General features: G+C 40.7%; 2 protein-coding genes across 3 annotated transcripts; one reads left to right on the forward strand and one right to left on the reverse strand.

The window, feature by feature from the left end:
* Positions 1–68: 68 nt before the first annotated feature.
* On the reverse strand, positions 69–6,189 carry LOC120829883 (acidic mammalian chitinase-like). 2 transcript variants are annotated; one of them, XM_040194465.2, is made up of 11 exons: positions 5,878–6,189; positions 3,207–3,236; positions 2,922–3,123; positions 2,739–2,795; positions 2,483–2,648; positions 1,757–1,881; positions 1,463–1,586; positions 1,167–1,352; positions 944–1,063; positions 636–777; positions 69–560 (listed from the first exon to the last, which is right to left on the reverse strand). In XM_040194465.2, the coding sequence occupies exons 3-11, from the start codon at positions 3,053–3,055 to the stop codon at positions 268–270; spliced, it is 1,347 nt and encodes a 448-aa protein (XP_040050399.1). In that variant the 5' UTR covers positions 3,056–3,123; positions 3,207–3,236; positions 5,878–6,189; the 3' UTR covers positions 69–267. The 2 variants fall into 2 exon arrangements, with proteins under 2 accessions (XP_040050399.1, XP_040050398.1); XM_040194464.2 differs by lacking the exon at positions 5,878–6,189 and adding an exon at positions 3,398–3,668.
* On the forward strand, positions 5,731–8,417 carry LOC120829886 (CMRF35-like molecule 3). The gene is made up of 4 exons (XM_040194471.2): positions 5,731–5,808; positions 5,900–6,265; positions 6,825–6,867; positions 7,019–8,417. The coding sequence occupies exons 1-4, from the start codon at positions 5,772–5,774 to the stop codon at positions 7,155–7,157; spliced, it is 585 nt and encodes a 194-aa protein (XP_040050405.2). The 5' UTR covers positions 5,731–5,771; the 3' UTR covers positions 7,158–8,417.
* Positions 8,418–8,846: the final 429 nt, after the last annotated feature.

The raw sequence follows: 8,846 nt of genomic DNA on the forward strand, positions 1-8,846 counted from the left end.
ACAGTACTGTCCTTGCATTTTCTGATTAACAACAAGGGAAACATTGTAGATACATACAACGCACATGCAACCGTTCAGATGTTTATTTTTTTGCTCTCAGAATTAACTAGTCAAGGGGACAGCCTCAAGTGTTACACTGTTAAACATCAAATGTTGAAGAAAGGACTTTGTACTCCAAAAAGTTGGTCTCTTAGAATGAAGAACAAATGTAAAAAAAAAAGTCATCCAGCCTTTTCACAGCTAACCAGTCAATCTATAACTTCAACTCTAGGCCCAGTTACAACAAGAACAGGAGGCATCAAAGACCAGACCAGCAGCACAATTCTCAAAGTAGGCCTTGCCGTTGCTGCAGTTGTAGAATTGGTTCTTGTTTGTTGGGTTCGGGTACATGCCACTAGCCTTTCCAGCGCAGAACCCGCTGTCCATGCCCTTGGTGCCAGAGTTTCCACCAGAGGATCTACCGCCGCTGGAGCTGCCGCTGGAGCCGCCGCTGGAGCTGCCCCCGGTTGCCGGGCTCACACCGGCGATTGGGGGCAGAGGAGTGGCAGGAGGGGCGCAGGCTAAAGAACACATCGAATCAATTACTTGATTAAATATATTCCTCATTGTGTTTTACATTGATCCCAGACACTTACATGCTTGTTCCAGATTAAGGCCCTTTTTGAGGACATTAATCAGTGGGTATTTTCCTTGGTTACAGAAAGTGCCCATGTAGTCGTCCATGTCGAGGGTCCAAACCATGGCGCCGCCAAAGTTACTCTTTATCAGCCAGTCAACCTACAAACAGACAGGGCGGGCGACAGACAGATAAAAGGGGGTCAAACATTCATTATTTTAACATTATTTGCTCCTGTTCCATTTATAGCTCAGAACTGACATTTATTGCAGCAAAACAGATTGGCCTGTCGAGCAGTGAAACAAGTATTCTGTGCAGTTCTGTTACCTTGATCTGGAAGCTCTTCATGTTGTCATAGCCCACCCACTGGTTTCCCTTATAGGCATATGGTACATCCTGGGCCTGGTTCCAAACCTCAGTGGCTCCATCTTTCAAAAAGCCGCAGATCTGTAATTTCATTAAGCTGTGCATTAATGACAGCCAAGAGTGTTTAACTCTGTGAAAAACCAAGCTGTTCTGTCATCATTTATACAGAAAGATATTGGCGCACCTCAAAGTACGCGAGCTCTCCAGCCTCTTGAGTGTATTTTCCAGGGGTTCCAGGCCCGGCAATGGATGCTCCAACACCATGTTTACCAGGGTTCCTAAGAGTGAATGTGTTGCCATATGTAGGGAAACCAACAATCAGCTTTTCAGCTGGGGCTCCCTGGCTCTTCCAGTAGTTCATGGCATAGTCCTAAAACAAAGAAGAGGGAAATAAGCGTGGCTTCGGAAGTGGAAATGGTAGCTGCAGGTAATACTTGCAGACTTCTTTGCAGACGAATGTGTATTCGTCAAAGGACTCACCACATTGAAGTAAATGAAGCCACCCTGGTCGTCTGGGCTTCTAAACAGGGGACTGCACTCACCAGTCATGGGATCCCAGGAGCCGTGGAAGTCATATGTCATGACGTTGATCATATCCAGGGCCCTACAGGTGTGGAACACACGGAGGCAACGTCATGAGCTGAAATTGATGGTTCGAATTAAAAAGGTTTAGAACTTGTTTCAATTGTTTGTTCCACTGTGAGCCATTAATATTGCTGTGGATCAGATGGGACCCACAACAAGTACTGTCTCTGTATCGCTGTAAATGCTCACTGGCCCATCTGGGGAATCTGGTAAGCAGAATCAATGTTGGCCTTTCCAGCCGCCACAGCGGCAGACATCAGAAGACGAGCCTTGTTGCTCTGCTTGGCCTCGGTCTCAAAGGCGGCTCTCATCTCCTGTCGAATGTCAACAGATATAAAATATTTACTATTATACTAATTTTAGGTGTATTTTTTTCAGCACGGGGGGAAGTTGAAACGCCACAGGGATTTGCTGTAGCCCAAAACATTTAAGAGAAGCTTGGGTAGTTAGATTTGCTGTACAGCCTGATCTCCAAAACCTGTTCGTAAAAATGTATACGAAAATCTTGAACATACAAGTTCGTAGTGATACATACAAAATAAATACGGACTGCAACTGATGACGTCACCCTATTCAACGTGAATTGGGACCTGCACCCCGTAAACACACTTTGTGAAGTCTAACGATGTAAAATAAACGTGTTATGATTGCATTTTTAACGAGAAATCAATGTTAACTTGTAAGAATAGAATACTAACCCTAACCCCCTCAAAAAATCCAACATGGCGGAGAGATGTTCACTCAAGGGGCGTGGTTAACCACCGCTAGTTCGTATGTATTGTTACGAATTTGTATGTTCAAGATTTTCGTATACATTTTTACAAACAGGTTTTGGAGATCACGTTGTGCTGTAAGGTATTGAATGATTTAAATTGTATCGGAATACAATAAAAAGGAAACTATGCGGTAACCAACCTCCAGGAAAACCGAGTAGTACTGCTTGTCCTGGGGGGAGCCTCCTCTGTTGGCTGGATACTCCCAGTCAATGTCCAGCCCATCAAACTCATACTTCCTCAGGAACGAAATGACGGAGTTGATGAAAGTCTGACGGTTGGTAGGGCTTAGAACCATTTGTGAAAATCTAATGTGGGAATAGAGATCGAATGTGTTGAATCAGAAGGTTTGCGGCATTTAGAGAGGCACGTCTGCCGATATCTGTAGATCACCTCACCCTGTAGAGCCGAAGTTCCATCCTCCAACAGACAGTAAGGTCTTCAGGTTGCCGTTCCTGAAAGGGAATCAGACATTTTACAACCCAACAGCAGCTAACATCACACTCTCTTTCCTAACCGTGCTTTATTAGTGAAACTTCTGTCTTTTTCTCTGTTACACAAGACCTGTTTCTGTGACTCACTTGTTCTTTAGAGCGTTGAACTGACTGTAAAGCTCCACATCATTCCACTCATAGGTGGCCAGTTGGTTGTTCTTAATGGTGGCGAAGGCGTAAAGAAGATGGGTGCACAGGCATGGGTCGATGTCGTTGGGCATAAATATGGTTGGAGGTGGTCTGTACTGTGCCCAGTTTGTGAAGTAGCATGACAGTATGAAGGATGAGCCTTTGGTTCAAAAGAATTTCATTATTAAGTAGCAAACATCAATCGTACCAACAAATGCAAATTAAATACGCACACTGGCTTACCAAGCTGCGCGTGCAGCAGCAGTGCCAGAGCTGTAAAATTAAAAGTCACATGTTATCTTTTAGTTATAAGACATTTCATAATAGTGATCAGAATTGTCCTCCCAAATGGCTGCAATAAACTACATATCAAAATCCTGACCATGTGGACATACCAGAGGACAATGGTTCAGAATGCAGGAGCACTGACTTACCCGTCACAAACAGTACTTTGCCCATGATTGCCTTGTACAAGCAGGTCATCTATTAGGTGCACTCGCTTTTATACACTCCCAATCGCCTCAAACCAAATTGGGACGGATGCCCAAAACAGAAAGGTGTTTATTTGCAAAAGATTGTTTCAGAGAAGATTACCAAATGTGCTCACTTAAAGAGTGATATGCGATTACTTATCACACTTCCAGACATGTTTACCACAGGCCCAATTTCTCCTTGTGTGAAGGACAAATTCATCCAAAAAAGGTACTGAAATAAAGAATATAGGGTCAAGGTGTTTCCCAAGTTTCCCAAACCACCAAAGAACATTGAAAAATGTATCATAAATGTTTGTAGTAGGATGCAGATCTCCAATTTCATCAATTCTGTTTGACTGGACATTAAATATTCTCAACTCGTGTCCAAAAGACAAACACTTAAATGTTGTTAGTGGATTATGTATGCATTCACAGCTAAACAATGTATGCATTTGCAGCTAAACAAGGGTGTTTTTATTAATTTCACCACTGAGCATGAATATATGATATCATATCAAATTTGCCTTTCATGTCACGCAGTAAATTTACCATCTGTGTTCAGGGATAACATCAAGCATTCAAAATCAACTCGCTTTAACAACGGCGCAAAATTGCTTTTGTAAAACTACTCAGACTGCAGATATGTGATGATAAATATGTTTGACTACTTCAATCACGCTGCAGAGGAGGATCGTAATGTGTCATGAATAGGGACTTGCATTGTTATCAAAAGCTTTCAAAAAGAAAATGGACAACTAATCTAATCGTTTCACTTCCATTACAAGGCCGGCCTTTTTTTTATCTTCAACAGTTTAGGTAATATTTAAAAAAGATATGCTGGTGTCAGCTACAAAACACCTTGGCAGAGCCGAAGCTTACAGCCATAAGTAAAGACATTTGCTTTTCCAAAACAACCCAATCTGCTTTCATGGCGTGTCAAATGTTTTAAAGCGCGCTAAACAAATGTTGGGGAGACTGAAAGTGGTTCATTTACCGACTGATTTTCTCACTTATAGTGAAAAACAACCCAACTTAACTTTTAACCAAGGTCATTGCATCATCTCATTAAAGTTTAGCGCTTGAGACTGTTTTCCCCCGAGGTGAAAATCCGTCACATATCATCAATGTCCTTGAATTATACATCTTCTCAGTTGAAAATACAAGAATTTAGTCAGTGTGACCTCATCAAACAGCCGCCCTACACATTTTAAAACTTGTAATGAGTTTCAGAATAAGTGGTAGAGGCTATTTGTTTCAAATAAAACTATCCACTTCATATAGGATTTTGATAGGTTTAATAAGCGGAAGTTATAAAGGAACCTTTTAAAAACAGATTCGTGCACGTGGGTGTTGTAACCTTCATAGTTACTCAGCACCCGTCCATGAGTCACCCTCATAGTTCTGTTTTCCAATCTCGCTTAACCTCTAAGGACTCATTCACATTGTTCCAGCTTCTTCATAAACTCAGAGAATCTGTTGCTTTAAATGTGTAAATATGTATATATGAATGCAATATATGTACATTTACTGTACATTTTCCTAGGTTGCATGTTTTAAAATATGGTGCATGAAGAAAATGTGAACTGTGTGGTTCCTACTCACTCCAACAAAACAATTCATTCTTGTCAAATCTATAAAAGTTCAATATTAGCTGTCACCTAAAAAATTGCAAATAATTGACACAATAAGATGAAAAGAAGTCGGAACTGTATATGTGATATGCACATGGAATATAAAAGCCTAAGAAACATAATTCTCGTATGATAATACATGGTATCAGTAACATCATTATTAAGACATTAAAAATGTAGAGTACCTCCAAATGGCAAAGATTTCAGTTAGATTAAGTTAAAAAAAAAGAGCAGGCCTGATGAAATACGTCAAAAGTTAATTTAGCCCGACCTGTAGTAACGTATCCTGCTAAAAAGAGAGACAGAGCCACAGAGTAGCTTTCTCACCAGCTGCTTAACAACGGCAACACTGCTGTAGTGCAACTTGGTGAGAAACAGGAACAGTCTTTTGATTTTCCTCAGGTGAAAATACACTAAAGAAAAGAACGAGAATGATGGAGACTCTGGTGGTCTTTGGTGCCACCTGCTGTTAAAGTAAATAAAGTGGACTCACGGTTCCCACTCTACAGGACCCCCACACAGATGGACAAGACACACAAGAGAACTATTGACCTGCCATGATATCTCAACACATTACAAGCCTATAGTGCAGAAGTGAATTGAATCACATCATTGCATGACCTAACCACAGAGAACACATAAGAGGAAGTCCGCTAGTGTTGCACGCTTGTCTTCTGCTTATCATTGTTGCTCCTATTTTCACCATGAAGACATCGGGGCTGTCTCTCGGCCTCCTCAACGGCAAGAGCGACTTCTTAAAATACTGTCCTTGTTTAATGGTGGAAGAAAAACTTGAATAGACCGGCTCACCTGTGTTTTTTGCCTTTCACAGCTCCACTTCTCTGTCTCTTCTGGCTAACGAAGCATGCAGTAGCCTCGGCCCAGCTGTCGGCTCCAGAGGTGGTGACAGGCGCGTACGGAGGATCCGTGGCAGTTCCTTGTCAGTACGACCGTCAGTTCAGAGACAACATAAAGTACTGGTGCAGAGGACCGCTTTATGATCTGTGTCAAATAGTGGCGGAAACACCCAGGAGGCGACCAGAAGAAAGGGGCTCCATCGCAGATGATAAGAAGGCCGGAGTCTTCACTGTGACGATGGATTCTCTCAGAGAGGCCGACAACGGGAAGTACTGGTGTGTCATTAACCGTCCTGGAAGGGACATCCACACCGGTGTCAAGCTCCTCGTCTCCCACACAGGTGAGCATACAGCTTCGTTGTGTTTCACTCACCCTGGAAATCAAAAACGTGTAATCTAACTGTGACTTGAAGGACACTGAACTTGACTAAAAGTGTGTTTTGTAAACTCAAACAATAGTGACTATTTGTGACGTAAAAGACATTTTTACAAGTTATGGACAAAAGGTTTCTGCATCAACAAACAAAGAAAAAGGACTTTTGAGAACGCTGTATTTTTCACTCCCAGAAAACGAAAATATGAGTTATTAGACCCACCTTGCATGACGTAAACACATTTGAAACAGCATATATATAATATATTATATAAGGAATAATAAATATGATTTAAAAATATAATTCTTATTACACCCGTCTGACTTCTCAATGGGACAGTTCTGGAGCAAAAGAAACATTCTGTAACAGTATTCAAATGTGCAAGTAGTTTTTTGTTGTCATGGTGACGGGGCTCACAAACATATATACATATATATTTAGACATGGGTGATTAGGCTCATGTGATGGTTAGAGTTGGAGCGAGGATCGATTAGTCAGTAAATGGAATTTGTATTCATTTTCACAGTGATGACAACGACAACAACTCTTCTGGAGCCGGATGTAACAAGGTGAGAAGAGCCAAGAGGGATAATATACATAAGTTTACAATTACCATTCATCGTAATATTGATGAAACACCACATTAATAATGATATGAAGGGTATGTGCCACGAACAAAAGTAAATCATTTTTAATCCTCATATTGTTCGTTTGAACCAGTTGGTGGATGACCCTGCGTTGGATCTCCTTTATTCTAATGTTGTGTTGTTTGGTATCAACACGCATTGCTGAGTGGAAGACAACGGCTGCGAGGAAAATACGGCGGCAACAATTTCAATATCTAAACTCAAACATCTAGGATTGAAAGTCATCTCTGATTTATTGTATGATTTATACTGAGCCTACCAAACTATTCCTTCAGTGGACATTCTGTCAGTGGGTGAATTTACACTGAGAGATGAAATTAGTCAAAATGTGCCTTTCAGCTTATTTTTTTCTTAGTATAAATTATTGAAACCTCAGTGGATTTTGGTGCCGGGGCCCAAGATCACTTTGGTCCAGACTTTTGAATATGGAATTATCTTATAATTGCTGCCTCTGGAGAAGTGAGGCTGTTGGCTTTCATTCAATATATTTGCATTTCTTATGTGGGGCGTCATAGAGATATATTTACATGTATTTCTTATTTAAAATTGTATTTTTAACCACTAGTTTATCTGGGTTTTTTTATCAAATCTACCAGCAATGTAGTCCTCCAAATATCTAAAAAGTTGCATAATCATAACACAAAAATGAAACCCCAACTCTCTCTAAACATTGACCAACACTAAAGTTGAATTGGGTTTATGGCCTGCTACATTGCTTTATAATCTAAGAGCGGATTACTGTGGTAGATATTTCACACAAGTATACCAGTATGTAGTTAGATTATTTATAAGTGCAACAGATAGAGAGGATTTGATCTGTAAAATAAGCTGCATTGATGTTTGCGCTTTAAACACAAGGAAAAGACACCGAGAGCCACAACTCATACACCTCTGTGCTCTGGGTTGGAGGAATGGGGTTTACGGGGCCCCGGTCAGGCACATGTCACTGATTACCCTCCTATAAACACCCACAAATCTAAATTATGTTAAAATCCCCCAGAAAATCCGACTTCTTCCCTCAAAGAGGCAGTGGTGATTTGTGAACCTTGTCGAGCAGATTTCATTACCTTGCTGGTTGTAGCAGCAAGATATTGGATAATTGTGTCTGCTGGTCTGTGCTTTCAGACAACAGCACATATAACCGCATATATTCACAGTTAGATTAGACAAATATGTACAATCTAATGCAATAAACCTTGTTTCTGCAAAGAATGTAATGTTCCGAGTATTTAGTCTCTGGCGGTGCTGTATTAGACTGCATTATAGGATGTTGTTGTTCTGTCAGCCTCATGAATGTAAATGAGAAACGCCTTTGAGGTCTTCTTCACAACCGACTCGTCCTAGAGCAGGAAAAGCACAATTGTTACAAATAACATAAACATTGACTTTGTTCTCTTCATGTGCCCCAGTAAAGCAATCGGTGTGACAGTGAGGCGGCATGCAATAAAGGAATTCAGCTATCGGTCATTCTATTAGTGGCACCTGTGCATTTTCTTCAAATACCTGCAAAAATGTCTTCCACAAAAAGGCTCATGGCAAATTAACTTTGTCCTCAAAAAATATTACAGGATTGTGTATTTTGTGTCAATGTATAAACAACAGTAAAGGATCACAACAGTAATGCAGTATTCGTGTCAGGTAAATTATATTGCATTCTACACATTTTTATATTTTTTTGTGGGTTTTTACCAGCGGAGCTGAAAACATACAATATAATGCACATACAAAACATATGTTTTATACTAAAATAACTGAAATATATATGTAGATTTGTTGTGGACGAGGTGGAGCTCAAACGCAGAGGAGGATGCGAAGTGTGAGTGATTTAGGAGGTGATGTCATCAGTTCTGCTGCAGGAACCCCAGGCATGAACTCTCATAAAGACAGCCACCATAACCAGA

The sequence above is a fragment of the Gasterosteus aculeatus genome, chromosome 2 (genome assembly GCF_964276395.1).
Source record: "Gasterosteus aculeatus chromosome 2, fGasAcu3.hap1.1, whole genome shotgun sequence".
In the NCBI taxonomy this organism is placed as follows: Eukaryota; Metazoa; Chordata; class Actinopteri; order Perciformes; family Gasterosteidae; genus Gasterosteus; species Gasterosteus aculeatus.

Bases quoted from the DNA above. Each gene is read 5' to 3' on its own strand.
- LOC120829883 (XM_040194464.2), bottom strand. From the start codon at position 3,446: ATGACCTGCTTGTACAAGGCAATCATGGGCAAAGTACTGTTTGTGACG. The intron at 1,882-2,482 runs GTTGGTTACCGC...GACATTCGACAG, and splicing joins ACTACTCGGTTTTCCTGGAG to GAGATGAGAGCCGCCTTTGA. The intron at 1,587-1,756 runs GTGAGCATTTAC...CCACACCTGTAG, and splicing joins CAGATTCCCCAGATGGGCCA to GGCCCTGGATATGATCAACG.
- LOC120829886 (XM_040194471.2), top strand. From the start codon at position 5,772: ATGAAGACATCGGGGCTGTCTCTCGGCCTCCTCAACG. The intron at 5,809-5,899 runs GCAAGAGCGACT...TGCCTTTCACAG, and splicing joins GTCTCTCGGCCTCCTCAACG to CTCCACTTCTCTGTCTCTTC. The intron at 6,266-6,824 runs GTGAGCATACAG...TCATTTTCACAG, and splicing joins GCTCCTCGTCTCCCACACAG to TGATGACAACGACAACAACT.